The sequence below is a fragment of the Sinocyclocheilus rhinocerous genome, unplaced genomic scaffold (genome assembly GCF_001515625.1).
Source record: "Sinocyclocheilus rhinocerous isolate Xijiao unplaced genomic scaffold, SAMN03320098_v1.1 scaffold683, whole genome shotgun sequence".
In the NCBI taxonomy this organism is placed as follows: Eukaryota; Metazoa; Chordata; class Actinopteri; order Cypriniformes; family Cyprinidae; genus Sinocyclocheilus; species Sinocyclocheilus rhinocerous.
Window position 1 is genome coordinate 458,939 of NW_015642819.1, and position 27,770 is coordinate 486,708.

Below are 27,770 nucleotides of genomic sequence, written 5' to 3' on the forward strand. Positions count from 1 at the left end.
TCAGTCTTTCTTCCAAGTAAAATGCAATTAGGCTAATTCTCAGTTTAATGGTGTGTATAACACTGTCCCGGTGGCTTTAATTAAGCAAAAAAGCGTTTACAGCGTCACTCCTCATATTCAACCTGTTAACCCTGCTTGTGACAGACGTTTAATATTGCAGTATGAGAGTCTTTTTACATGCTGACTTAACCCATTCATATTTTCCGTTTGATAGAAAGTGCATCATCGCAGGTGATGCAGATGCGATCGTCCTCGTGATGGAGCTCCACTGGCATTGAGAGCGGGAGCGCTCGTGTCAGAGATTGACAGCAGCGGCAGTGGGCTTGCCCGCTCTCCCCTATATGGCTGTGGATGGAGCGCTATGCTAATATCGGCAGGACAGGAGAAGCACCGCTCCGCTGCCTGCTGTCAGTGGTGGCTTTTGGAGTCTAGGCAGGCTCTTCTACAGCCATGGCCGAAGGTGGTGAAGGGGAAGATGAGGTCCAGTTCTTACGAACTGTAAGTAAAAACGCCGTTCTTTATTTTGCAAATGCAATATTGTTTTTTGGCGCATTCTTGATGATTAATTACGATAAAGGCAGTGTAATGCTGAGGCATCAAAAATGTTGGCTCGTACGCCGGATTTAAAGCAACGCTGTTGGGCTTCTCTTTGTGTTCATATTGATTTATTTGGTATCGTTACGCATATATAATAGCAAGATGTCTTATTAGCGGCTATTTAGAGTATTATTCCCTTATTTGGAACTTGAGTCAGGTGCGAGTTTGCGCTCGCGACGCACCTGTAGTCAACGCGCGTGAATGGGAATTCAATGAGCATCAGGCAGGTGCAAGGACAAATGATGTTTGCCACTTTAATTTTATCCAGTTTGTGATGTGCATGTTTGTCTAAGAAGGAATAAATATGTTTTTGTGCTTTGTTGTAATTGTCTCGAACGCAACAGGGGAGTTATCCAGTTGGCGCTCGTGCGCTGTTTTGAGCATAATTCTGCAGTATTTTTCATGCCATAAAGAAGTGCCCTGTTTTGTGTTCATAAAGTCTTCCCACATGCGATTACTATTTGATACGATCCTCTCACCTTCTTTAGGACTTCACTTTTCTATTTCTGTGGTTAGACGCAGATTGGTTACATATGCCGTGGCGCATGGCAGTTCCTACCTGTGTAAACGATATGCTAGGATATGACACCCTGGTGTGAATTACTGTCACATTGAAGCTAATTAGTTAGTTAGCTATAAAAATGTAGAGGCGGTTAGGTAGAGATGTTATGCAGACTAATTACCATATTTTAAAGGTTTTTACATACACTCATGTACACTGAGAAAGGATCCAAGCAGCATTTTCTTCTTTATTATGAATTTTTATTTTTTATTTAATTTAATAATAAAAAAAAATGGATCAAAACTATTTGGGCAAAAGAGACCTTAAATTGCAAAGATTCCAAACTTGCTGGGATAGTCACAAATCCCATCCTCAAGTCTACAAGTATTGTAGGTGTGTCCCATTTTGCCTACTGTACTTCCACACTATATTCTACGCAATAGTGCAGTATGGTGCAAATAGCATGTTCACAAGTTTGATTTAAGATGGCACTCATTTTCTAAAGACCATACACTCTACCATAGTTTAAATTGTGTATAGAGTAATGAACAGTGCACAGTACATTATTTATGACGCAATTAATGAATTATTTTTCCGGTTATTATTTTTACACAGCAGTTTTGAAAAATTATGAAAAATATATTGTTTTTATTTTAGCAGCTAATATCTTAAATTGCGAACTGCTGATCATTATGATATTTGACATATACATACAGGGTGTCCAGATGAGGCATTGCATCAGCCTTTGTGATAATCAGTCACAAAGCTAATTTAAGCTAAGCTAATTTATATTTTTGTGAATAATAACTCAATTGTAAGGGTCAGATTCCTTCTGTCCCAAAATTAAATTGTCATATGGTTTTCCATTTCTTTAAAATTGTTCCCTATTTGGAAATTTAAAAAGTGAATACATTCATAAATATATATTCATAAATAAAAAATAAATATGCAGAAAAAATACAGTAGATAAAGCTACCTACAGATGCTTGTGACATAAACAAGATTTTATGACTAATGGCCAAACTTACACTGCAAATATAGAAGCGCTTCTGAACTGGCATTTAGGTATCTTTCCTCTTCTGCTCAGAGGTGGCATGAATGTATTTACACAAAAATTACATCTGTATATCTGTAGGGGCTGAAGTGGCTCAGAGCAGGCATAATTTAGTCTTTAGGCTTTTATCCGGCATTACATTTTTACACAGAATTTTGAGTAGGCCCATGTCAGCCTTAACTCAGTTGTGTAAAGAGGCCTTATGACATTATCTAATGAAATAGTTAATTAGGAGTACTGAGATAAGTCACAGTTTAGGTTGGAACACAGTGCTTTAAATAATTTATGCATATGAAAAAAGCGATTGTGTGCTCCAGTTAGATACCTAATAGAAAATGTGTAAAATATATATTGAGTTATTGTCTTGATGAATTTGTGTCGGCATTGTTTTAATGCATATGCAACATAGATCAAATCTATCATACCAATTTATTGCAGCCTGTTATAGCATCTTGCATGAGGCAGGTGTGTGACATCTCACTTCCCTGTTAAAGCGTTAGAGTCAGAACTCTGGCAGTGAAGGTTACAGTCTCACTAAATAGCAGACATTAATGCACCATAGACCTCTGTGAAATTTGCCCCAATTCTGTCTTTGCTGTTGGTTGTCTGTGCAGTCGCATGGTTTTCACACTCCAGTTACTGGGCATTTTCTATGCGTCCGGATGTTATTCGTTCTCTTTGGCTTCTTTTTGTTTATATAGTAGAAAATGGTTAGTTATTTAATCAGAAAGAAGTTCTCAGATAATCAAGGCAGTTTTTCATCTGAAGGACATCAATAATGGGCAGCATATAATCAAGTTGTAATAAATAAGTTTAGAGCAAGTGCCCATGGGAAAACATATGATTTATTGTAAATGTAAATAATAAAAACAAAACTAAAAACAGAGTTTTATAGTGACTCAGACTATTGACTTAGCTGCTCTCTTTAGAGAAATGGCAAGGAATACAGTGTCCAATGTGCAGTGTTGGTCTGATGAGACTTGACAATGTTGTTTAGGCACACTTCTTTAAATCCAGATGTAGAGTTTGCCAGTACAGTAGCACTGGGCTTATTTGGAGTTTATGTTGTTCTGGAAGCCTTCTGCATTTCTGGGTTTAAATGTAGCCTCTTAAAAGTTAGTGCTTCCACCGCACATACGCACACAGTTCTCAGGCTCCTGCTCCATAGGTCATTGCATCAGCTAGTTTAATAAGCCAGGCCACTGATGTTTCAACACCATTTTTATTTGCACAGTATCGTATTTTAAAGTCAACAACTACCACAACATATTAAAAAAAATTCTGCAAAGAGAACTGCAAATCTGGATTAGTATAACATATCCTCACCTACAACACAATGCTCTGGAATACTTGATTCTGATTGGTCAATTGTGGCATTGCCATCGAGTGGTCGAATATCTGTAAAATGAGGACTGCACTATAACATATCAGCTATAAACTGTAAATTTGACTCTGCATTCTCTGTTTGCATCTACAGTAAAAATGGCCTTGGAGGACTTCAGTATTAATTTTATAGTGAGCATTAAACTTTTAATGGCAAGAAGCTCAGGATGCCCCAGTTAAAGCAAGAAAAATAAAACATTGCTCAGAAGAACATGGAGCTGTTAGAAATCAATTAAAATACTTAAAGGGGTCATATGATGCGATTAGAAAGGCGGGGCATAGAGGAGAAACAATAATGTACAGTATGTGGAAAAAAATTTGTTTTTTTAACCTTAAACCGCATAAACACATTTCATTACACCAAATACACCAAATAATGTTCTTTTTAGCAGCATCATATGACCCCTTTAAAACATAACTTAAAATATAGAGCAAGATTTATATTACAGCTAAATATGTTAACAAACTTGTATATGAAAAGTAAATTGGATTAGAGATTAATTTGTGTGTGTGTGTGTATTTTGTTATTGATAGGTTGATTGTTTTCTACATCGTAATGGACTGTTTCACTAGCTTGTCATCACTGAAATAACCATATGTCATTTAATAAATTTTATTTAATGCTGTCAGATTTTGTTTTCCAGTGACAAGTTTCTTGAGTACAACAAATGTTTGACAAGAATGTTTTTTTCTCACATTAAACAAGTTTAATTACCCCTAAAAGAGTAAATTGCATAACTTCTCCTCATGAGCTGCCATTTACTTGTTCATTTTGTAAAACATTGTGGGTGTCAGGAGATATATATCCTGTATATATGTGTGTGTGTGTGTGTGTGTGTGTGTGCGTGTGTAAAGTACAGGATTTTTTTGTTTAACCACAAAATGAACAGCATATTTTTTACATGTTAGCACAAATGTTCTTCCATTTCTTGTTTCTTCAAAAAAGTTTTGTTTAGGAAACTCCTCCTAGAGATAACCTTTAATATACACTAGTACTTTTGCAGCACACCGGACTGTTTTGACAGCTCTTAGCGTGTGTATCTTTGATCAGTAATTGAGGTGGAGATTTTAAAGTGTTTTGTGCTTATCTGCTTTCACTATTCCACCATCACTGAGGCTGTGCTGCTGACTGTTGATAGCTTCAGTGACTATGAGTAATGAGAGGCGCCCAGGTAAAAGGTAAACCACAGAGCTTTGGGCCACAGCTGAAATCCGCAGTACGTGAATTGAATTGTGTGTGTGTGCGTCCCTCTACTGTTTGAATAAGGCTGCTGACTCGTCTGCGGTCTATGAGCTTCATGTGGCAGCCTCAGCTCATTGAGCTTCTTTCAGATTAATTGAACCCAGACTGATGTCACTGCTCTTGTTGTGGCCTCTGGCATTGGTTTATCCCAAAGGGAACAAGCCATCTGTGCTAAAGGACAACACAAGTGCTCAGACTCAAGAGTGTTTGTGTGGGTGTTTATTGTACTAACATTTGTAAAGCATGTTTAGTGTATTATTCATCTGATAGGATTCTATCAGATGGTTGTATGGGTTGAGCTCGTTAACTGTTATAAAATCCACTTCAGGCTGAATTCTTGTCTCAGTAAAGTCAGCAGATATGTGGCATAGCTTTTGCTTGTCTAACACATGGGCCTCGCAGCAGTGAGACTGTCTTGGGGACCCCTGGAGCTGACAGCTTACTTAAGAGCACAACAGCATTGGTCAGAGGAAATACCCAAGCAAGTTCTTAAAGTGAAAGTTCACCCGCAAATGAAAATTCTGAAATATATATTCACCTTCTTGACTTTCTTTTTTTCTGTGAAACACAAAAAGTATTTTTGGAAAAATATTCTGAAATACAATGTTGTTCAAAAGCTCAGAGTTTGGAGTCAGTAAGATTTATCCTTTTGAAAAAGACGTAATACTTCAATTTAGCAGGAATGTATTAAACTATAAAAGTGACAGTAAAGGCATTTATAATGTTATAAAAGATTTTGAACTTTTGAACTTACTGTGCATCAAAGAATCCTGGTTAAAATGTATCATACCACAAAAATATTAGGCAGCACAACTGTTTTCAATATTCATAATAATAAGAAATGTTTCTTGAGCAGCAAATCAGTATATTATAATGATTTCTGAAGGATCATGTGACTGAAGACTGGAGTAATAGCTGCAGAAAATTCAGTTTTGCCATCACAGGAATAAATTACATTTTACAATATATTAAAATAGATAACAGTTATTTTAGATTTTAATAATATTTTATATTTTATGATCAAATAAATGCAGCCTTGGTGAGCATAAGTGACGTTATTTAAAAAATATTAACAACCCCAAAGCTTTGTAATTGTAGAGTGTATAATAAATGTGAACGAGGAGTCGTTAAGCTGTCAAAACATTCCATAAAAGTATTATAAAAGTAGTCCATAAGACACTATACAATATTCCAGCTTTTCTGAAGTCATATGATTGCTTTGTGTGAGAAACAAATTGAAACGTACAGTGGGTACAGAAAATAATCACTCTTTAAAATAGTCACATTTTGACAGTATTTCTGATATTTTTATCATACTTTTTGCCATTTTTAAAAGCTTGAGTATATCATTTCCCATTCATATTCCTTAAACAGGATATTCTTCAAAATTTACTTTTTGTGTCTTTGCAATTATATGGAAACAGTACAGTGTACATTATTAAAAAATGAGGTGGTTTGGAATAGCATGAAGGTGAGCAAGTGATGACATTTTTGGGAGTCTAAGTGAGCCTAGACTGCAGAGTAATACAATTCGTGGCCTAATGGTTAGAAAGTTGGACTTGTAACCCAAAGGTTGCGGGTTTGAGTCTTGGTACCAGCAGGGATTGTAGGTGGGGGGAGTGAATTACCAGTGCTCTCTTCCACCCTCAATACCACGACTGAGGTGAGCCCCTTGAGCAAGGCACCGAACCCCCAACTGCTCCTGGGCGCCACAGCAAAAATGGCTGCCCACTGCTCCGGGTGTGTGTGTTTATTCTTTACTCACTGCTGTGTGTGTGTACTTGGATGGGTGAAATGCAGAGCACAAATTCTGAGTATGGAACACCATACTCTGCCACACATCACATCACTCACTCACTCTCTCACTCAATTTAATAATTTGGCTGCAGCAGAAGGCACAGTTCTTGCTGTCTGTAAACTTCTCGGTCTCAAGCACCCTGAAGCTCATCTCCCTGACCCAATCACATTTTTAGCAGTGCTCTCAGACTCCTTTAAAACATCACAGCAGGACTTCTGCTGTGTCACTCGAGGAGTCAAGAGGGAAATGTCTCTGTAAGGTTGCTTGACAGCACTGGTGAAAAGGCTTTTGCATTTTTAATCGATTTTCTCTGAATGGCCTCTTTTGTTATACCTTTTCTTCATAACTTCGGATATTATGTGAAAGATGCTGGCTCTTTGAGAGTCTGATCACCAACAAAGTAGATCTACATCAGTTGTAGGACAAAGAAGAGAGTCACTTATGGTTGTAATGTGCAAATATACTCTGTGTATCCAGCCTCTTTAGTTACATTGTGTGATTACTTCAGCTAGAGAATAAAGAGTGAAAAAAATCACAGTAACTGCAATTATTTGTGTGAAACAAACTTGAATTTCAATTAATAACCTCTTTGCACATGTCTCTGCAATGAAATCAGTTTGAACTGTGAAAATTAGATATACATTAAATTTAATTAGAATCATTCATCCAGTTAGACATGGATTTTATAGAGCACAAAAAGTGATTCTTTCACACAGTGCTTCTGTATTAATGTTTCTCAGTCTTAGATAGCCAAGGGGTCTGTGGAAAATTCTTGAATTGTGAAAAAAAAATCTTGCTGTAAGACCATGGCAAGCAATATGATTAGAGTGCTGAGAGCTTCTCGCAGTATACTTTCCATTTATTTTCTCCTTTCAGATTTCAACATATTCTTCAATAAACAGTTTTAAACCTTGAATCAAACAACTCTGTGATGAATTACAGCATTACAATTTTTCATTTGAAGCAAAAATGCTTTTTAAAAAAGCAGATAAAAAGACTAAGGTACCTAATGTATACCTAATGTCTTTTATGAAATGAAACTACTCCCATGAAGCACTATTTATGTAATCGATCAGCTGTGATAATACAATATTACAAAACTACTGGCTATAATTCATTGACTTTAAATATAAAAATACACCATTTTTAAAAAAACAAAATATTATATATACACTACCATTCTAAAGTTTGGGGTCAAAGATATATGTACACACACACACACACACACACACACACAGGTATATATATATATATATATATATATACACATGTGTGTGTGTGTGTGTATATATAAAAAAAATATATATATACATATATTGGTCAAAAATTTGACTCGAGACATTTACACAAAAGTTTCCATTTTAAATAAATGCTGTTCTTTCTATTCTGAAAAGAATCCTGAAAAAATGTGTTTCATGTTTTTTTCCACAAAAACATGAAGCAGCACAACTGTTTTCAACTTTGATAATAATAAGAAATGTTTTCTTGGACACCAAATCAGCATATTAGAATGATTTCTGAAGGATCATGTGAGGATTATTAATTTAATAACATTTCTCAATATTACTGTTTTACTGTATTTTTGAACAAATAAATGTAGCCTTGGTGAGCATAACATCTTAAAAATAAAAAATCCTACCATTCCCAAACTTTGGAATGGTAGTAATGCTGGACTGCAAGTCCATCAGTTCCTGTTTCCATGGTAACAACTTCTCTGATTGATAGATCTTGCTTTATGTTTGAGGGTAGTGTAGTACTTCACAACTTAACATAAATTAAAAAAATTACAACTGGCTATTGGCTTCTCCTGAAGGGGTGCCTGTCATCAGTTTGCAGTCCTAAATTATGTATTTGGCCAAAAGTTTGAGAAATCCATTGTAATTTTTTCTTACTTTTAGTTCAAGGTGAGCATATCTTTCTCATAGAGCATTATTGAAAGACTCTGCAAGTTAACTGGATGCAGATATGGAGGTGATAAAGATGTGAGCTCATTCAACTATCTCATTAAGCTGTCACATACAGGGGCGTGAGCCACCTGCTTGGTGAAGTGCAGTAGCTGGCAATGAATTTGAGTTATTTAAGGAATAAGAGTTCAGCTGAGATAGGGAAAAAAACAAAGAACCATCTCTTCAAACTCCCACTTTATGTGAGAGTACCATGAAATGCCAAAATTTACTCTAAATTGTTCTTTTTTATATTGACAAGTTGGCAGTGGAGTCTGAAGTCTGAAACAGTCTATAAACAGATTTTTTGGGGCTTTGAAAATCCTAATCTTTGAAAAAAAATGATGCAAAAATTAATTAGAAACATTCAATTACTAATCAAGTAAGCATGTGTACAATTCCACTCAAATTGTTATGGTGTTAATATAAAATTTGCATTTAATTAGAAAAATTCATTTTCCCTAGTGGTCTCAGACTTTTAGACCTCACTGTACTTAAAATGATTTATGATGTGTTTGGAGATAGAAACGTCATCTTTTAGACGACTGAAAAATTCTGCAGTGTTCGAGACTGAGCATGTGTGTACATTTCAAAATAGCATTGTGGGAGGGGCGATTTTGTGTATTCACCTTTTCTCAAGTTCATGTCAGTGGCAGGGCCGGGTGAGTTGTGAGCATTTATTTGGCACCAGAGCACATCAGGACCTCTTGGGTTACAGTCCCTGAAGTGTTCAGGCCATACACACACACCTGTTCATGTCCTTAAAGACACAAACTGAGCATGGTGAAGGAGGGGGGTGGAGTGACCCACATTTCTCTGTTGCACCTGTGCTCGAACTCACAGGCACGATGGCTTGAATAGGGTTGGTCTGTCAGGCACAGATTGGTTTGGCAGAAGGTCCAGGCAGTCATGCGTACAGGATATGGACACATAACAGAGAGTTTGGAGAGTTCTGGTTCTTGCCCTTGTGATTTGGAGCAGACGCACCCCACCCCCTGCATCCTTAAAAACGCAACACCCCTATAGATAGACTGTGACTCTGCCCCTTAGCTGTTTTGCAGATGGCTTTGCAGCTCTCCCCTGGATCACTTTGCTGCAGATTGACCAGATTCCTTGGCTGGGGATCTAGATGGGACCTAAGAAAGGGAAGATCTCCTCTTTTAGATAAAGACCACTCTACTGCATTAGGCGGATAACGCTGTATTGTAAATAGATACATGCATACATCTGCACATCACTGTGTGTACAGTCTCAGACACAAACATTTGTCTTACTTATCCTAATGCTGTGTATTAATCAGAATCAGAATGATCTTTTATTGCCAAAAATAAGTAAATAGAATATGTTTAAAGTAAATAGAGTATATATAGAACATACACCCAAAGCACAGATGCACTTAACCCTTGTTAGATATATGCAAGGGGAAATGTAGTGCACAGAATTTGTGACAGTATGTACATGCAGTTTAATAAATGTTTGATTTTGCATATTGCATATGAGATGTGTTGCACATCTATTCTATTGAATGTGATATTATGCCAAATGGTAAAGCAATAGTTCATCCCAAAATCCTAATGCTGTCAGAATCAGAATAAGCTTTTATTGCCAAAAATAAGTCAAAAATAAAATATATAAATAAGATAAATAAAAAAAAATATATATATACTGTCAAAATTAGCACGTTTAACGGCGTAAAAGTTGTAGCGTCTGGACCAATCAAACACACAATTTTTCATTTGATGAATCGCATTTGATTTTTTGCACAGCCCTAATATACACACACATATATGTATAACGAAACACAAATAAGCATATTTTTTAAAGGGGTCCTATTATGCTTTTTCACTTTTTCAATTTTAGTTAGTCTGTAATGTTGCTGTTTGAGCATAAAAAAGATCTGCAAAGTTACAAAATTCAAAGTCCACTTCAAAAGGAGATATTTTATTTAACAGAAATCACTTTTCAAAAACTACAACGAACGACTCGTTTGGACTACAACGCACATTTTCCGGGATTTGTGATATCACAAATACAGACGAATGGGACGAGACCTGGTTGAGCTACACTAGAGAAGGCAACGAGTGTTATCACTATGTTGGAGACACGCTAGCTTTCCCAAGGCAGACGAACTTAGAGTGGTTACAATCATCCGGGTTTAAATCGCGCTCAAATTGATTTGATTTTTTATAATTAAAACTAGTTATGATTAATTATTCATATTTCCCCATGAATGAGCTGATTCGCTACAAAGTATATTAAAAAACTTTAATGTTAGATGGGATTATTTGCGATTAATCGTGATTAATTTCAGAAAAATGTGATTAATTAGTTATTTTTTTAATCGATTGACAGCACTAATATGTGGTAAAGGAATAGGCTAGTTTGTCCCAAAATCACCTTCATGTTGCTCCAAACCTTTATGACTTTACTTCTTCTGTAGAACACAAAAGAATATTAAAAAATCATTGTTTTTGTCCAGTCAATGAGATCCAAAACAACACTTGACCTGATTGACTTTCACTGTATGGGCAAAAAAAATTAAAATCTCACCCTTTGATTTGATCAGTTTGCAGCAGTATCTAAAAGTATCTAAAGTGTACTTGATCCAAACATATTTGTGTAGAATGTCAATGTGACACCAAACCTGTGCTGAGGCCTGCTCTCCATTCCAGTGAAATCACAAAATAAAATGCACTCAAATGTGGCCCCAGTTATGATATGCCTCCACTGATATGCAGTAGCAATTTTTGAGACTGCTTACACAGGTTATTATGCGTGTATTCAGAATGCTGGATGTTCTTGCTAGCTCTCATCTCATTAACGTGTCTTGAACCTGATGAATGAAATATAAAATATGAACTTATGCACTGTGACTGTGTTAAGGAATTGTTACAGCTCTGATGGTGTTCATCAGAACCATGGCAACCATCAGCTAGGATTAATGAGATACGTGAGCTGGCACACAAGAAAAGGAAGCACAAATGAAACAGAAGTCAATATATTCCTCCTCAGAGAGAATGAGGGTGTAGAGAGATTCATTGTGGATTCTAATGACATAAGTGTCTCTCCAGTCTTCTTCCTTTCCTCCAGTGACATTCTGAGATAATAGCCGTTACATCAATACAATTTATTTGAACGTATTTATTTGTTTATGATTTGATATGAATTTTCAATTACATTTCTTTTTAAGAGACTTGAGAAGTTCAGCTTTTCTTTGAAAGCGCTTTTTTTGTATATGTAGGTATTTTATTGGTAGCTATTTTATATGTTTAGCTATTGATAGCCATTTTATTGTTGCTATTGAACGTTGTGTAACTGAAATGTATAATTTTTTTCAATGGTAAAAAACTTTCTCATTTCTCTTTTTAATATGTGACTAACTATAAGTAATTAATTTTTAGACTAATTCCCCTGAAAAGTGCAAACACTGGGGCGCTATAAAAAAATTGCTTCTTTTAAGCTTCTCAACAAGCCTTACACAGCAACAGTGGGCAGTGGCTCTGCCAATGGTGTGAGTTTGGGGTGGGACTATTTGTTTGGCTGGCCAATGGCAGGTAGGGGGAGTGGCTAGGAAACCTGTTTGAAAACAGATCTTATTTTTGCTGTGCTGTTTGGTAATGCTGGTTTCACAGAAATGACACACTTTGACTTAAAGTTGTGTTGAGCTTTTGGGTTTACATTGAGTGAAAGTATTTGGTGTGTTTTTGCTTTTAAGCATAAGTTGAATTCATTGTTTTTGTCCTGGCAGGATGATGAGGTGGTACTGCAGTGTGTCGCCGCCATTCAGAAGGAGAATCGCAAATTCTGCCTATCAGCAGAGGGACTCGGCAACCGCCTGTGTTATCTAGAACCCACATCAGAGGCGAAGGTAAAGCCCCATGTGTTCTGAGAAACTAATCAATGCTTCAATATCCCTAAACCTTCCCACACAAGCCACAATGCAGAGATTGAAGCAAAGCAGTTTAGAAAACAGCTTTTTATTTAGTTCCTAGACAACTACAATATAGAAGTGCATAATATTAGTATTACACAATATGTTTTTTCTTTCAGTATACTGATTAAGGAATGCTTTAAACAATGTAGCTCTTTATGTGGTAAGAAAATTGCATGGTTAAAAATACATGTAGAGTGAAACAGGGAGACTTACAATGGTTCAAAAATGTTTGCCTTTGATATGTTGTCCTCTAGCAATACATCAAATTAATAGGAAGAGATTCATGTAGTTGAAAACCATGGCAACAGCAATTGATCCTAGTGCTCTGCACCATATTTTCTATGCATCAGGAGGCAAGGCAGTAGAAGATGTGTGGGCATCTCTATGGTTATATGCAGTGTATCTACTGAGCCTGACCTTGGTCTTACATTGTAAAAATAAAGGTGGATAATGATGATAGTCTTTCTGTTATCATGTAAAGTATTGGTCTTCTTCATGCATATCCTTATGGATTCACTTGCAATGCATAATGGATAACTTTATAATTACAAACCCGATTCCAAAAAAGTTGGGACACTGTACAAATTGTGAATTAATAAAAATAATATTAATACAAATATTATTTAATAATACATTGTTTAATAATTTAGATTAATATTATTTACTCAGTGCAACTTATAACATCCAAGTGAAAGATATAACACCAACATGTCAGGTGAGCGTTTGTGGACTGCAGTCTTCAAGTTATTCCATGGATTTTCAGTGAGGTTTAAGTCTGGGCTCTGACTCAGTCATGCAAGGACATTCATCTTTTCCTCTTTTAACCGCTGTGTGGTCAGTTTTGCTGTGTGCTTTGATTCATTGTTATGTTGGAAGGTAAACCTTCTTCCCACTGACAATTTTCTGGCAGAGGGCAGCAGATTTTCCTCAAGAATTTGACGGTATTTTGCCCCATCCATTTTTCCTTCTATCCTGACAAGTGCTCCAGTCCCTGCTGCAGAGAGACACCCCCATAACAGGACATTACCTCCTCCATGCTTTACTGTAGGAATGCTGAGCTCAGTCGTGACTGCATGCTGCCTTTCTTGAGGAGTGGCTTTTTTCTTGCAACCCTCCCATACGAGCCACATTTGTGGAGAATTTGTGATATTGTTGTCACATGCACACAATGACCACTCTTTGTCATAAATTCCTGCAACTGCTTCAGAGTTGCTGTAGGCCTCTTGGTAGCCTCTCTGAGCAGTTTCCTCCTGCCTCTTTCATCCAGTTAGGAGCGATTCCCTGATCCAGGGAGGGTCTGTGTTGTACCAAATACCTTCCACTTCTTTATAATAGACTCCACTGTGCTTTTAGGCATTGATAAAGCCTTGGATAGTTTTCGTTTCCATCTCCTGACTTGTGCTTGTCCACAACTTTATCCCGAAGGATCTTTTGACAGTGCTTTGACACCCATAGTTGATTGTTTGCTTCAGTTGCACTACCAAAGACTGAAATGCTCCAGGAAAGCTCTTTTCATGCTGAGCTCATCAAAATGACCACAACTGATCACAGTTGAAAGTCAAATGGCTTTGTGTGCCTTTGAGAAGGTGATTAGCTACACCTGATTGAGATTAGGAGGGGGGTGATCCTTTGTCCAACTCAGTGATTCTGTTTTTTTTAAATTTTATTTAAAAAAATTTTGTCTGACATGTTGGTGTTATATCTTTCACTTGGATGTTAATTTTATATTATTTTATATTATTAGTCACACAATGTATGAGTTACATTCCTTTGAATGGAGTTGCGTAGAGGGATTTTTAACCTGACTGATACATGATACTTCTATAGTATTTTCTCTTTGTATTTTATGGCTGCAGATGACTTTCCCCAGAGGCATCTGTCACGCTACTTAGCACATTCTCCCCACTCACATGTCGTATTAAAACCTGAAAGGGCACTGGTTACCATTGGTCGTGGCTTAATTCTGAACGCAAAAGGAAGATGTTAGTATGAAAAGGGTTTTTAAAGACTGTACATGATTCAGACTCTAGTTATCAGAAGGTGACAGAATGTTCACTTTCTCATGATAGCTGAACTAGACAGTCAAGGGGCTTTAAATAGCAGCCTGATAAACAGATGTTGGGTGGGAGAAGACTTCTCTAGACCAAGGGTGGAGCTCACCACTTGCCCATGTGAATCCTTGCTGGCCTCTCAAGCTAATCTAATGAACACATATCAAAACAAAACATCTATTTGGGACTAATGAAGGGCTTTAATTTGTAAACATAACCACTCTACCAATTATCTGACTTTATCTATGATCAAAAGACAAATAAGCAACTACAGACACACTTTCTCTCTCTCTCTCCACAGTATTTTCCTCCTGACCTATGCATCTGTAACTTTGTGCTGGAGCAGTCGCTCTCAGTGCGGGCTCTACAGGAGATGCTCGCCGGGCAGAACGGTGAAGGAGTAAGTAAACAAATCACAGTCATTACTGAGTTACTATGCTGAATATATCTTCTACTAAGAATACTTAAAACCTTTCACCTTTGAGTGCATTTCACTGTCAATAGGGAAATATAATGGTGCACTGTCATGGAAAGACAGTATATATTATATATATATATTGCCAAAACTACTCCATTGACTGTAGTTCTTCTGCATTCTATATGACCTAGAGTAAGTTATCAAGAATAATGACACTGATAGTAGATCAATCACAACTAAAATTCACACTGGCAGGTTTGATTTGGAGAGTTTTAGGAATTGGTCTTTAGTCCTCAGATGCCATAATTGCTTTAGATCTTCAAGGTGATAGTAATGCAAATCCATTATCCCATAATCATTTAAACTTCTACTTACTAACAAATGCAGGTGAGGTATGTATTGTCATACATTTATTGTCATCTTTTTAATGTATATGATAGTATGGTACCTCACCTTCTGCTTTGCATAGACTAATTACACCGCTCCTTATGTCTATTATGCTTTCAGTTGCCTTTAGAAGGTACATTTTTTTATTTTTTTTATTTTGTAATCTTACTTTTTTAAAAAAAAATAAAATGCACTTCACAAATATAAATTTTTCTGAAGTTCTTTCAAGTGTTTTTGCTCATGGGTTGCCTCATCATTTGACATCATTCAGTTCATTATATTCAGTATCCAACCAATATAAATATTTGATTTTTATTTCTAAAAACAGTAGCAAGAGTGAGTTTAATTAATTAATTTGGTGTGCAGAGAGACATAATGAACTGAATGTGCTAAAGTGATGAGGGTTTTCCAACTGCCTTTTTAAATCATATCTGTATCTTTGCTCATCATTGCAAGAATCCTGATCATGAGCAGTGGGTATGTTCACAACTTTTTGACCAACAAATATGCATGAATGTCAGTCCAAATTATGTATAAAAATTTTGTAACTTACATGATTACACCTACTGCTCCTTTTTGAGCATCCCAACCACTTCCCTTGTCTTTAACTGAACTGCATTTTTAAGTGTGCTTTAACTCATGGCATAACCCAACTATTACAGTTCACAAAGCTAACCCTGTCAGAGAATCAAGGTCTCTCTCCTTTATCTTAGACTTGTCTCCCTCTCTTCATTTTTACATTATGATTGAGAGTGTGAAAATGTTCCTGTAGCCCAAAGTAGATGAATTAACTTGTCAAACCTAGAACCTACTGGCCCTGAATTATGCAAATCCCAAAATAAAATATACTGGCTAAGCATGTTCTGCACAGGGCCATTTGAATGCTTTATTTGCCCTCCCTCCTGCACAAAATGGCATGCTCGATATTTTATTTTGTTTATTTTTTTTATTGCAGCATTTTGAAATAAGATTGTCACAGCATATATTTTATTAGCTTGGTTCTGCGTATCTGTTGCACTAACATTAATGTCTAGAATGAGTTTTGTTGGAGAAACATTATGCAGCAGAGTTACATACCGTGCAGTAGTTCACTATAAAACTATATGTGACATTTATTTAATGAATTCAGTGTTTAATGCCTTTTTTGTGTTAATTATTTGTAGTTTGAGATGTGAACTGTGTTTCTTCTTGCATTTGAACTCTAACAGTCAAATTTCAGGAGTACCAATGAAGAGGAAAGGATCTGGAATGCCGATTCCAGAATGAATGTTGCTTGATGTTCCATGATTTTTCAGTCAGAATATTAGAATGATTTTTCCATGATTTTTTCTTTTCTTTTCTGGTTTCTTCCTTGAATGCTTTGCTTCTTTTTCATCTCAGAAATAGTATACCATGCTACTTTAGTAGTGTACTATATGCTGCACTACCGTTCAAAAGTTTAAAGTCAGATCAAAGTCGATTTTTGCATTGTTACAAAAAATTCTATTTCAAATAAATTCTGTTCCTTTGAACATTCTATTCTTCAAAGAATTCTGGAAAAAAGTTATATCACGGTTTTCACAAACATATAAAGCAAGACAACTGTTTTCAGCATAATTTGCAGATAATAATAAGAAATATAAGCACCAAATCAACATAATAGAACGATTTCTGAAGGATCATGTGATACTGAAGACTGGAGTAATGACTGCTGAAAATTCAGCTTGGCATCACAGAAATAAAGTAATTAAAAAATATATTGAAATAAAAGTTATTTTGTAAAAATTTTTAATATTTCAAAAAAATGTCTGTATTTGCTGTATCATTGCTGTATTTGTGATCAAATAAATGCAGCCTTGGTGAACATAAGAGACTTACTTCAAAAACATTACAACAATTATACCGACCCCAAACTTTTGAATGATAGTATACGTTCAGTTAACTATAAAACATCTTTTTTTTACATCAGGATGCTTTCTTTATCTTTTTTTATCAACAGTCCAGAGATCTCGCCATTTTTAGTAGGCTGACAACTGGAAACTGTCTAGAAGTGGCAGTTTCTGGTTAAATGTGCAGCTAAACTGTGTAGTATCACAGTGACTCAGCCAAAGACTGTTGTTTATCATCTGATGTTTCAGCAAGACAGCAGGCATACTCTTTCAGCAACAGCTGGGAGTAGGGAACACACGTTTCAATGTTCCTCTTTGTCAAAGTCATTTGTTTTTGGACTATTGGTGAGGAGTTCAAATGGTGTTCAAAACTCAAACAGCCAGATGAAAAATATGGTGGTCAAATGTGGCAGTAAGTATTATTTTTGATCAGGAAAGATTAGTGTGAACCGTATCACCAGCTGCAGACTTCAAAAGTTTTACCTGAGGTTCTACATTATACGTATCTTTTTGAATTAAGAAAAACATCTTTTTTTCCCCCTATGCACTCAGAGGCTTATAAGACGGGTAAGTATAATTACTCTGTTCCTCTCTTTCTTCTGGGCCTTTTTAAGGCTATTTTTTCCCCACACACTCCTTACATTTCCTCATCTACGGTACAACAACGAAATTTTGTTCTCGTTCAAACAACTGAACAAGATAATTTTTAACATCCGTCTAGCATGTTCTTCCCATTGTCAATGTTTCTGTTTCAGTGACTCTTTATTTTAGCAGTGACCATTCTGTTCTGTCCACGTCTCTGAACCCTTGCCTTGAGTTCCTAACAACATTTTACTGTCCCTTCTGTAGGCAGCACAGGGAGGTGGACATCGGACACTGCTCTACGGTCACGCCATCCTCCTTAGGCATTCCTTCAGTGGAATGGTGAGAATGCGCCACACAAATTGAAGCCAGTGGTGAGAAGGATTAGGCAGCCTGTCACAGCTTACGGCTCACACACTACAACTTCATGATCAATGACTCCCTACAGTATATTGGGGGTAGATGGGGAGTAGTGAAAATGCTTTAACATCACGAATGACAGGACGGCTTATGTTTTAAAGGTATAATTATGTGTTTATATTATAGATAAACATTAACTATAAAGCTCGAAGCTTACTGAACTTGGCTTTCTGGGGGTCTTTACCCATGATGCAGTGTTGCAGTTATTTGTTATGATTTATTAGCAGAATTTACACTTCTTTCCTTGTCTTCCCATAGTATTTGACATGTCTGAAGACTTCCAGGTCTCTGACAGACAAACTGTCTTTTGATGTTGGCCTTCAAGAGGATTCAACTGGTAACAACTTCAGTGTTATTTTAGTATTAATTATATACTATTTTAGTATTTATTAATATTTTGAAATAGCTTTTATTTTTATATATTATATCTTGAATTTTCATTTTAATTTTACTTAAAATTTTTTTTAGTAATTTTGTAATTTTTAATATTTCTATTAGATTTATTTTTATTTAGGTTTTTAGTAATTTTAGTACTTAAGTTTGAGCTAATTTAATTTTATTTAGTTTCCAAGACAAAATTTCTCATTTATGACAAGTAGTTTTAGTTTTTCATATTTTATTTTATTTTATTTATTTATTTATTTCAATTAACAAAACATTTAACATATGCAGTGCTCTGTATAGGTGGGCTTCATGGGACTACATCAATAAAAAATTGACAGTTTTCATTTTTGAATGAATGATCCCTTTTAGGCCTCTTTCCTGCTGTGATTGACATTTGAACCGTAGGTAACAGATGCAGTGCTAGGACTAATTTCCAAGCTTTGAAAAGAGATCCAAAATTAAACATAGATATCTTGCTATTTTTGTGTATTGTGTCACCCAGAATAGAGGAACATGAATATCAGTATCAACATCTAAGTTTGTAAACACCCGAAAGGTCTTACAGGTGATCTCAGTTGATCAAGGTCAAAGGTTGATTGAATCATTGACAGCTGTAGGACATTGATAATCTGATCAGTTTCTTCTGATGATATGTGTTATCAAAGGGGAAGCTTGTTGGTGGACAATTCACCCGGCATCCAAGCAGAGGTCAGAGGGTGAGAAGGTGCGCATTGGAGATGACCTCATCTTGGTCAGCGTGTCCTCTGAGAGGTACCTGGTGAGTACCTGGTGTGTTTGAGGTTAATAAAGCAATGCAGCAATTTCCATACAAAATCAAGTCATAGTGAGCATGTCTTTCAAGCTCCACTAAAACACAATATATATAGTCCATCCAACTCATGTACTTCTTTACATCTTCTAAATTCATGCAATAGCTTTGTGTAAGTAACAGACTGAAATTTTTTCTCATCCAGAATTAAAAATGTGTTAGTTTTTAATGTTATTATTTATTGTTTAATGTTTTTTTTTGTCCCTTTTGTAGCTTGAGAGGTGTGGTCCTTACAGACTACTGTTTTATGGAAAAGTTTGGGTGATCTATTCCTTTAATGGACTCAGGCCCCCTCATTCAGTGTTTAAAATTTCCCAGATAATCTTTTAACATCAAGCAATGCAAATATATGGTACATAGATTGATAGTCTCTAGAAAAAGAAACGAAAAAGTTCTTACATAATTTCTCATTATAATTTAATTTGTGTCTGGCAAGATGGCTTCACCAGATGTGCTGACAGTTAATATACCTCTTTCATACAGAGGGAGACCATCAGGTTTAATCAAGTAAGTTGTCATGGTGACGTGCTCAGCCTTCCAACAGAGCACTCTAGATGTACAGGAGGAGAATAGATGCACTGAGAGACAAAAAAAGGTTTTACCCCATACTTAAGGCCCACGTTTCAGGAGTATAGGATTATAATTGACTGACACGGTGCAAATTATGGATAATTTGGGGGGGTCTAAACCCCTAAAAAAGGTTTTAACCCAAACAAAATTGTTGGTGGTCTTATAAAATACACTACCGTACAATTTCAGATAGCTCTTTTCTATTTTAATACATTTTAAAATGCCATTTATTCCTGTGATGGTAAAGCTGAATATTTATCAGCCATAACTGCCGTTACAGCCATTACTGCATTAACATCACATGATCCTTCAGAAATCATTCTAATATTCTGATTTGCTGCTCAAGAAACATTTCTTTTTATTATCGATGTTAAAAACAGTTGTGCTGCTTAATATTTTGGATACCCTGATAATTTTTTAGGATTCGCTGATGAATAGAAAGTTCAAAAGAACAGTTTATTTGAAATATAAATATTGATAAGAATGTCTTTACTGTCTCTTTTGATCAATTAAATGCATCCCTGCTGAATAAAATTATTAATTTCTTTTAAAAAGAAATCACACTGACCCTAAACTTTGAATGGTAGTGTACATTCCAGCGAATATAATTTGACACATTACATAAGTCCTTTCAAAATTCCTCAGAAGTTCATACCTGTGAAATTCATCTTATATTTCTGATACTGCCAACATAATCCCATTTTGTTTAGGTCAGTTGCATTGTATTTGTTCCAGCTATGGATTACCTGAAGTCTCTTGAGAGGGGTTGCAGAGCTGCTCATGCAGAGAGTTAGTGTTTGTAGTCCTGGGAAAGACAGTCGTTGTTTGTGTTTTCTAGACAGTAATCTTTTAAAAACAGATTTGTAACTCAGCTGCTGAAAGCACAGACAGGCTGGCAGCACCAAGGCCACATGCCAGTACCTCTTTTCCTGTTCTCTTTTGCTATATCTCTTTCTCTCTGTCTCCCTCACTCTCACTCCCTTTCTCTTTTTTAGATTCTACAAGCTTATTCAAGCAAAAACACGCATGCATAGTTAGTTTAGTAAAACACTTGTGTCTTTCCCTCTCTTGTAGCACCTCTCCATCTCCAATGGAAGCATTCAAGTGGATGCCTCATTCATGCAAACACTGTGGAACGTTCAGCCTACCTGCTCCAGAAGCAACTTGGAAGTGGGTGAGTTCAAAAATCTATTACATTTGTCTTGCTGTACTACTTTTAAAAGCACACTAGTTATTAGGGATTGTCTCACTGTTCCCTTGTCTCTGTAGGGTTTCTTTTGGGTGGGCATGTGATACGCTTGTTCCGTGGGCACGACGAGAGTCTCACCATTCCAGGATCCGAGCAAAGCCAAGAGCAACAGAGGTGAATCTATCTATCTATCTATCTATCTATCTATCTATCTGTCTCTCTGTCTATCTCTCTGTCTCTGTCTCTGTCTCTGTCTGTCCATTGGTCTGATAGAACATGGCATTATTTTCTATAGAGTGGTGAACTATGAGACCGGCAAAGGAGGGTCCAAGGCCAGGTCTTTATGGAGACTGGAGCCTCTTCGGATAAGGTGAAATCAAACACACACTTACCTTCTTGTGTGCGCTCACACACACACACACACACAGCGCCTTTGGGTTGCAGTAAACTGCCGTAAATATTTGATGACCCAGACTTGTTGTTCCTCCTATGTCTTTTCCAATTATGCCCAAAAGGGTAGTTCAAAGTCAGGTCAGTGAGCAGTGCATCTAATCCACGACTGTTAGAAAATCAAAAAGTTTCCTAATCTTCTGCAAAGGCCTATCGATTGATTAAGCATTAAAGGCAGAGTAAGCGATTTCTGGTAGCCAATGTTGATATTTGAAATCACCAAAACAAACACGCCCCTACCCCAAAAGGGTCTTGCCCCTAGTTTGATAGCTCCGCCCCACATAGACGTACGCAACGCAGGCAACGATTAGTTCTGTGAAACAAAGCAAAACCAATGTTACACCATGTCTACGGACGTGAGCGGCGCGGCAAGGAAACTGCTGCCGGGTTTTATTTATGACGTGCTGACACAAATTTCAAATGGTTTTCAACGGTCGTTTGATCGCGTCCAGTGTAGGCAGACTTTAGCTGTTGTAGACACAGTGTTACTCACCCATTGAGAAGAAACAAAGCAACCTCGACGTCCGATCGCAGGCCTCCGCTCCTTGAGTTCTCTCCAGCGCTGGAAAGCTGATCCGATATTTACACGGGTCCTACTTCTTGCCTTATCCTTCCGCAGACGTTTTCCTCTTTTGTTTTTTATCCGCCATCTCTATCTTTCTGTCACTCGGCTCGGCTAATGTCCGTCCCATGCACTGAAAGCTCTCTCCTCCACATCACGAGTAGACACGCCCCTTATTGCTGATTGGCTACAAGTTTGCTTTGCTATTCGGCCCGATTTAGTTTTCTAAAGTGTTTTTGAAAAATCACATACCCTGCCTTTAAAATGGTTAATAACTCATATTTAATAGATTGTGTGGAAAATGAAAAAGATGCATACTCACAGGGGAGTCTTTTTTCCTGAATTGCAGCTGGAGCGGGAGTCACATCAGATGGGGTCAGCCCTTCCGCCTCCGCCATCTCTCCACCGGTTACTACCTGGGTCAGACAGAGGACCATGGCCTGATACTGCTGGACAAAGAGAAGTCTGACACCACTGCAACAGCCTTCTGTTTCCGGCCAAGCAAGGTTTGATCCATTTATTTTAAAGTTGTCCATACATTAAAGGAATATACTTTTAACTTAACCGACAGCATTTGTGGCATGATGTTGATTGCCAAAAAACTCTGGGCAACATTGAGGCACTTACAATGCAAGTAAATGGTCCTAAATCTGTAAATGTTAAAGCACTGTTTCAATAGTGGAGACACAATATAGTGTATGTGTTAACACAAATAAAAAAAAAATTATTTCCTTTCCTGTATAAAATTTCATCCAGTTTTGCAAATTTGTTGCCAAGCAACATGATGCCTAAAATGACTAAAAGTATGAGAACAACTTATAGCTTTACATTTTTTTTTTTAATTTTATAAAATAATTTTTTATAAATTTATAAGCTTCACATTTCTGTTGTTAAATTCTCAAAAAATGTCCACTGTAAATGCCTCATTGTAATTTTTGCTTTTCTTTGTGCTAATCAACATTATGACTGGGCTAACGTGTACTGAACCAGTAACATTTCTTAAATTTAATTAAAAAATTAAATAAATCAGATGAATCAGTGACTTTCAGAGCTACACCGTATCAGTTATTGGACAAATTGGCTTGATTAGATTGTAGCCTGCTAGTCAGTGCTTAGACTCTGTAATTGCTACATCTGTTTCCCAATTACTAATCCGCAGTGCATTGTTACTGTATATTGGAGTTTCATTAGCCTTCCTCTGCTGCAACAAGCCAAGAGGTCACAAACCCAGCTGTCCTACTGTCTATTTTATCTCAATAAAACTTAAAATAGGCTCACTAAATTATTGACTGTCCAAACTGAACAGATGACAATAGTTGGCACAGAAATGGCAGGACTCGTGCGATTTGTCTTCACTTCGCAGGAAAAGATTGACTCCGGCCCAAAGCGTGATATTGATGGTATGGGGGTCGCAGAGATCAAATACGGCGATTCGTTCTGCTTCATCATGCATGTGTCCACGGGGCTGTGGTTGTCCTACCTGGCACCTGACGCCAAATCTTCTCGCCTGGGACCACCGAAGAGAAGGGTAAGAGATAGTGTCCTTGTGCTTTTTTGTCCTAAGAGGCTGAAACTATCACTGAACTCCCTCTCCAGGCCACAATTACATGATTACAACAACTTTGAATGGCACGTACATCTTTAATGACATCATGTGCTTTAAGTTATGATCCCGTTAAAGATTATGGGGCTCACAGGATGGTCTAATGTTGGCTCAAGCTTAACCGCAGTGGCTTCTGTGTGGAGTGTAGGATATACGAGGCCATGGTTTAAATGTGATAATGAGGTAGACATGGTGACAGTGTTTTTGGGGAGTGGTCAGGATTACACGTTCACATGGACTGCACATCTTTCCAGCGCTGTGGTATGCAGCTTAACTCTGGGCTAAAGGCCAGAAAAAGCATGCCACCTTTACGCACAGTCCAAGCACCCAAAGTCATAACTTTGGTGACACTCGGTTCGATTTTCACTTCAAAAATATTGAACCACTCTTTAATTTTTTTTGTAGCTTATGAAGTCTGCTGGACAGACTCTGTCTTTCCTGTGAGGAGGAGGTGCCAAGTTGAAGATAAAACCCAATGGCAATCTATCCAATTTATTTAGAAAAGAACTGATAAATACAATACAACAACTAGCATTGACAAGGACACATTTAGGATGTGCATTAATCACAAAACATTAAGCAATATTTTCAACATTGTTAATGATAAGAAATATTTCTTGAGCATTAAATTAGCATATTAGAATGAATTCTTAAGGATCATGTGAAACTGAAGACTGGAATAAAGGCTGCTGAAAATTTAGCTTTGCCATCACAGGAGTGAAATACATTTTAAAATATAAAACAGTTATTTTGATTTGTGGTAATATTTCATAATATTACTATTTTGACAAACTACGTTTTAAAATAAATACGACCTTGATGAACATAAGATACTTCTTTAAATAAAAATAAAAAAATCTTATCAACCCCAAACTTTTGAACAGTAGTGTATCAAATGCAAAGATGATGATGTTTGTCCTCTCTCAATGTACCGTTACATTATAGCAACACTGGTGATGGATCGATATGGGATTTAAAATGGTCAGTGCTAATACAGATACAGTATCTACAGAGCAGAGTGACCGACATAATCTGATATACTGTGGTGTACAAAACTCTGAGACCAAATTTAAAATCTGGGATGCAAAATTGAATTAAAACATAAAAAAAAAAATTACAAGGTAAAATAAAAAAAAATCAGATTCTGTAATATTTCTACGTACAGATGGTCAGATGTTCATTATTAAGCAAAACAATTACAAAGATGAATACTTTGAAATTCAATTAAACCTTTTATATACTGGTTCAAGAAAGATTCCAAGTCAGCCATTTTACTTGCAGTCAGTGTTAACGTACATTTACGATGTGTGCAGGCTGTCCTGTCTCCTGAGGGCCATATGGATGACGGGCTGACTCTGCAGCTTTGCCAGCACGAGGAGTCCCGGGCGGCTCGCATCATTCGTAATACCACCCGCCTCTTCACTCAGTTCATCAGGTACAGCAGACCCAAACTCACTGAGCTCAAATGCAGCCTAGTACAATACAAACGTTTGTCCCATCGTAAATGAGAGCCATTTGGAAAACGAATACCACAAGACAGCATTATTAAATTCCTAATGTTTAATATAATGTTTAATATGATAATTTTAACATTATTATCATTGTCTCAGGGGTCTGGATGGTTTGAATGGGGAGAAGACAGCAGAGGTGACACTGCATGTGTGTGAAGTGCTGCAGACACTCGGTGACCTCATCGTGTACTTCCAGCAGCCTGACTCTGAGCTCGAACATGAGGAGAAACAGAGGCAGCTCCGATCTCTCATCAAGCGCCAAGATCTCTTCAAAGAAGAGGTTAAATATAACTCAAATGTGTCTTATTAGACTTATGATAATACATGCAAATTAGTGATGCGCGGATGAGCTAAAACGTCACCCGAATCCGCAGCTTCAAATAAATGATCCACCCGCCAACCGCCCGCACCTGTATTTTTGTCTGATTTAGATAACCGCACCAGACCCGCACCCGATCATCACAATAGGGTTCGTACAGTCATGAAAAACCTGGAAAAGTCATTGAACAGCAATTTCCAGGCCTAGAAAGTTTTGTAAAAAATAAATAAACTCAAAAAGTTTTTGAAAAAATCATGAAAATCTATTTCACAATTCTCTGTATAATAGAATTATGTTTAATCAGATCCTGAATTTCGTTGCGGGATTGCGCATACATCGCATTACTCATTCCCGCAGCTTTCGACTTTAAAATGAGGGAAATTACTGCAAAACCTTTATTCAATATAGCGTGTAGGTTAGATGAGTAAATAAATCCACACAAACCATCAGATGAAAACAGCGTAAGTGATTCAGCTGTACCGCGTCTTCTCTCTTTGACTTTCGCTTCACATCGACGCATCTAGAGCTGCTGTTATCCGCAGCGCCCGCGGATATAACCGCCATCCGCGCATCACTAATGCAAATGAATAGGCTGACACTTGTTATGATTATTTTAGGGAATGCTAACCCTGGTCTCACACTGCATCGATCGCCTAAACGTGTACAACAGTGTCGCTGAGTTTGAGGAATTAGCAGGTGAAGAGGCTGGAGAGGCGTGGAAGGACATTCTCAACCTCCTCTATGAGCTTCTGGGTAAGAATTAAATCACATGTCCACAACCTTCAGCTGTTCACCGAGGGTGATGATGGAGAGACATGACAGTTATTAGAGGCAGTTAAATAGCAATTCTATTCTCTTTTATCACCTTGTTGTTGACTCTCAGCCTGATTTATGGAGGGCAAACATACAGTTAGAAAAAAAGAGGACCTTGTTCAAGACAGAGATGGGCACTCGAGTTAGTGACTGAAATGTTAGTGACACACTCAACCTGAAATGACTTCAGACTTGACTGAACTTGACAAGAATATTTGAAACACAACCCTAGTCTTTTATCCTTAACTACTTATATCATAAAGAAAGAACTTGGCGGACTCTTATCATAGTATTTGATGACGTATGTGTGTGTGTTCAAGTTTGACTAATCATAATGCAAAAACTGAAGCTTCAAATAAACATTTTGCTAATCTATGAAATTTTTTTTTAGATGCAACACCTAATAAAAGTAATTGTCTACTTACTGTCTATTTGACATTTTATTTGGTGCAATTAATTATGGAAAAAATAATGGCCTAATGGTTAGAGAGTCGGACTTGTAACCCAAAGGTCGTGGGTTCGAGTCTCAGGTCCGGCAAGAATTGTCGGTGGGGGGAGTGAATAACCAGCTCTCTCTTCCACCCTCAATACCACGACTGAGGTGAGACCCTTGAGCAAGGCACCGAACCCCCAACTGCTCCCTGGGCGCGGCAGCACACGGCTGCCCACTGCTCTGGGTGTGTGTTCACGGTGTGTGTGTGTGTGTTCACTACTGTGTGTGTGCACTTAGATGGGTTAAATGCAGAGCACAAATTCCGAGTATGGGTCACCATACTTGGCCACACGTCACTTCACTATTGTTTGTTTTGCTCAATTTCGCAAATGAAAATAGTTCAAACAAAGCCACATCAGAACTGTGCGTCTTTAGCAAAACATAGCGGTGATTCGTTTCTGAATGAATTTACGTTACGTTTTTTAACGAATCGAGTCAATGTTTCAGTGAGCAATTCAAAAAGACAGTTACTTGCTTCGTTTCTGAATTAATCATCGATTTGAAGGAGTCGGTTGACTGATTGACGCACTCAATCATTAAGACGGTGACTTGCCACCACCTACTGGAGGTTTTAGTTTCATATTTTGAGTATCATTTCATAAATTTTTTTTTTTTTTCATATTTCAGTATTCGTTTTTTAAAACCTATCAATGCCCATTTATTATTATTATTTATGCTATGTTGAATCAAAATATTTCTATTTAAAGCTACTTTTTGTAATGTCTGTTCAATGCTTTACTCACAATAATGGTTTTAATCTTTTGGGGGGTATATTCTCAGCAAAATTGATGTGTGATTAATTTGTGATTAATTAGATCTAGAATTAGATTAATTAGCATTGAGTGGCTACATCATGGTGTTACAGAT

The 27,770-nt window shown here is 37.0% G+C and overlaps 1 protein-coding gene across 1 annotated transcript in view; it reads left to right on the forward strand.

Annotated features, from left to right (window-relative positions):
• Positions 1–378: 378 nt before the first annotated feature.
• Positions 379–27,770, forward strand: part of LOC107756592 (ryanodine receptor 3-like) — a 102,580-nt gene continuing 75,188 nt past the window's right edge. Inside the window, exons 1-15 of the mRNA XM_016573767.1 lie at positions 379–498; positions 12,269–12,388; positions 14,807–14,905; positions 17,731–17,745; positions 18,028–18,102; positions 18,439–18,517; positions 19,230–19,342; positions 21,038–21,137; positions 21,233–21,326; positions 21,448–21,522; positions 22,514–22,670; positions 23,528–23,692; positions 25,081–25,202; positions 25,378–25,558; positions 26,215–26,350. Of these exons, the coding sequence (XP_016429253.1) occupies positions 451–498; positions 12,269–12,388; positions 14,807–14,905; positions 17,731–17,745; positions 18,028–18,102; positions 18,439–18,517; positions 19,230–19,342; positions 21,038–21,137; positions 21,233–21,326; positions 21,448–21,522; positions 22,514–22,670; positions 23,528–23,692; positions 25,081–25,202; positions 25,378–25,558; positions 26,215–26,350 (1,579 nt within the window). The 5' untranslated portion in view covers positions 379–450. The remainder of the gene's footprint in view (positions 499–12,268; positions 12,389–14,806; positions 14,906–17,730; positions 17,746–18,027; positions 18,103–18,438; positions 18,518–19,229; positions 19,343–21,037; positions 21,138–21,232; positions 21,327–21,447; positions 21,523–22,513; positions 22,671–23,527; positions 23,693–25,080; positions 25,203–25,377; positions 25,559–26,214; positions 26,351–27,770) is intronic.